Source organism: Photinus pyralis, unplaced genomic scaffold, assembly GCF_008802855.1.
Source record: "Photinus pyralis isolate 1611_PpyrPB1 unplaced genomic scaffold, Ppyr1.3 Ppyr1.4_LG1, whole genome shotgun sequence".
In the NCBI taxonomy this organism is placed as follows: Eukaryota; Metazoa; Arthropoda; class Insecta; order Coleoptera; family Lampyridae; genus Photinus; species Photinus pyralis.
Genome location: NW_022170249.1, coordinates 40,997,010 through 40,998,999, shown reverse-complemented (window position 1 = coordinate 40,998,999; position 1,990 = coordinate 40,997,010). Strand labels below are relative to the sequence as shown.

Sequence of the window (1,990 nt, the reverse complement as noted above, 5' to 3'; positions counted from 1 at the left end):
AATCCTTTTCACAGCTGAAGAACTTCTCCATCAGCCTATCGACACGCTGACCTGAACTCTGTTCGTACACCGACAAAAGCTTGCTCCAGGTTTCACTTGCGGAATTACAAGTTGCCGTCAAGTCCACATTGGCATCGTTCATGCTGCTTACCAAAATGAGTTGAGCTAGAGCGTCACTCTTGTTGTACGACTTCACCTCCATCTCATACGACTTCCTGGCTGCTTCCGATAACTGTTCTCCGGCAGGTGCTTCCGGAAATATCCTATCTCCAACCACAAGTTCCAACACCTCCTGATGTCGAAGTAACAACTCGACTTGTCTTCATCACCGACTCCAATTGCTTGTGCCTTCCAGTTTTTCGATCTGTGTCTTGAAATCCATTTCGACTCTTCAGATCACCGAACACAAAAAAAAACGCAAAAAGGAGTCTGTTCTGTACACACGTGCAGTAACACGCCGGAAACCTAACCTCGTTTTTTTAAAAAACACAATATCTTAGCTACGCGATTACAAACGAACTGGGCCCATAACCTATTGTTGATTAAAACAATGACACTAAGAGAAAAGTTTAATAAAAAAGATTACACAACTGAGAAAAATATATCTACTTGTACATAACACGAAAGTTGGCATGGAAGTGAAGTGCATTAACAGGAAGTTGCAGAGCCAACCTAAAATAAGCAAAACAAAGGTTACCAACACAAGAATATTTTGATCAATATTTTCGCCACCTTTAACAAATTTTCATCTATCAGTTATTCGTAATGCCTAATTTCATTTTTCAGATCCATCTATGTTAGTAAATGTTGCTCAAGAGTTTGTAACATATCCAGTAGAAACTGTCGAGATTGTAAAAGAATTTGAAGAAAATGGGAACAATGAGGCTGACCTACCTATGGAAGATCGAAGAATGTGGACAGATGATAGCACACGAATTTTAATTGAACTGTACCAGAAGTTCAATGAAGAATTTAATTCTGGAATAAAAAAATTTGTGTGGAATAAAATTGGAAGTCATATATCACAAGTTGTCGGAATGACAATTACAGGAGTGCAATGCGATACTAAGTGGAAAGGGTTGGTAAAACAATATAAAAGCATTAAAAAGCACAATGACACATCAGGAAATGATACAAAATATTGGAAGTTTTATGCATGCATGGATGAAATTTTGTTTAATAAGCCTGAAATAAATGCAGTAGCCACTTGCAGTAGTTCCAGAGGGTTGAAAGGTAATTCTGTGCATACCTCTTCATGTCTTTATACATAGTTTTGTATTTGCGCCAGAGTTCTTAGAGACCAACTTACAACATGAAACTACGAGGAACAACACACCTTCTCCATCTACATCTAGGTGCAGTACTCCTGTATCTAATAGGAATAAACCGTTGAAAAGGAAAGTAAGTGAAAACGCTTATGAAAGAAGACACAAAGAAAAATTGGAACGCCAGGACCGATTTTTAAATATATTTGAAAAACTTGTGGACAAATTGGGTACTGACGCAAATCACTGCAACAATTGTGTTGGTGATAAAGAAAATTAAAATGTAACCAAATGTTTTGAATTGTACGTTTTTCATTTTTTTATAGTAAGGGTTAATTTTAGTTTTTTTTTTTAAATAACTTAACATATTTTATTTGGTGAAAAAAGAATAAACAGTACAACAGCATACAATATTTTTATTCATCTAAAGGCAAATTTAATAAAATGTTTCTTCGTTTTTGCTCCGCATTATTGTCTACACCTTCATTAGCAACCATTTCATTTACATCATTCCTCTGTACTTCCCTAATTTCTTCATTAAGGTCAACTATATCGTCAGGTAGGTCATTACTTAAAAGACATACATTGTGCAAAATTGCTGCAGTGACAATAAATAATGAAATAAAATCTAACCTTACGGTTTCTATAAATTTCAACCTTCTAAAGCGGCCTTTAAGTAATGCAAATGCATTTTCGATTTCCACTCTGCAACTGTTTAATTTCTT

At 35.6% G+C, this 1,990-nt stretch overlaps 1 protein-coding gene across 1 annotated transcript; it reads left to right on the top strand.

Moving 5' to 3' along the window:
- The first annotated feature begins 415 nt into the window (after window positions 1-415).
- LOC116160152 lies at window positions 416-1,590 on the top strand. The gene is made up of 2 exons (XM_031473290.1): window positions 416-1,233; window positions 1,289-1,590. Exons 1-2 carry the CDS (start codon window positions 795-797, stop codon window positions 1,543-1,545), a joined length of 696 nt encoding a protein of 231 aa, XP_031329150.1. The 5' UTR covers window positions 416-794; the 3' UTR covers window positions 1,546-1,590.
- The last annotated feature ends 400 nt before the right edge of the window (window positions 1,591-1,990 follow it).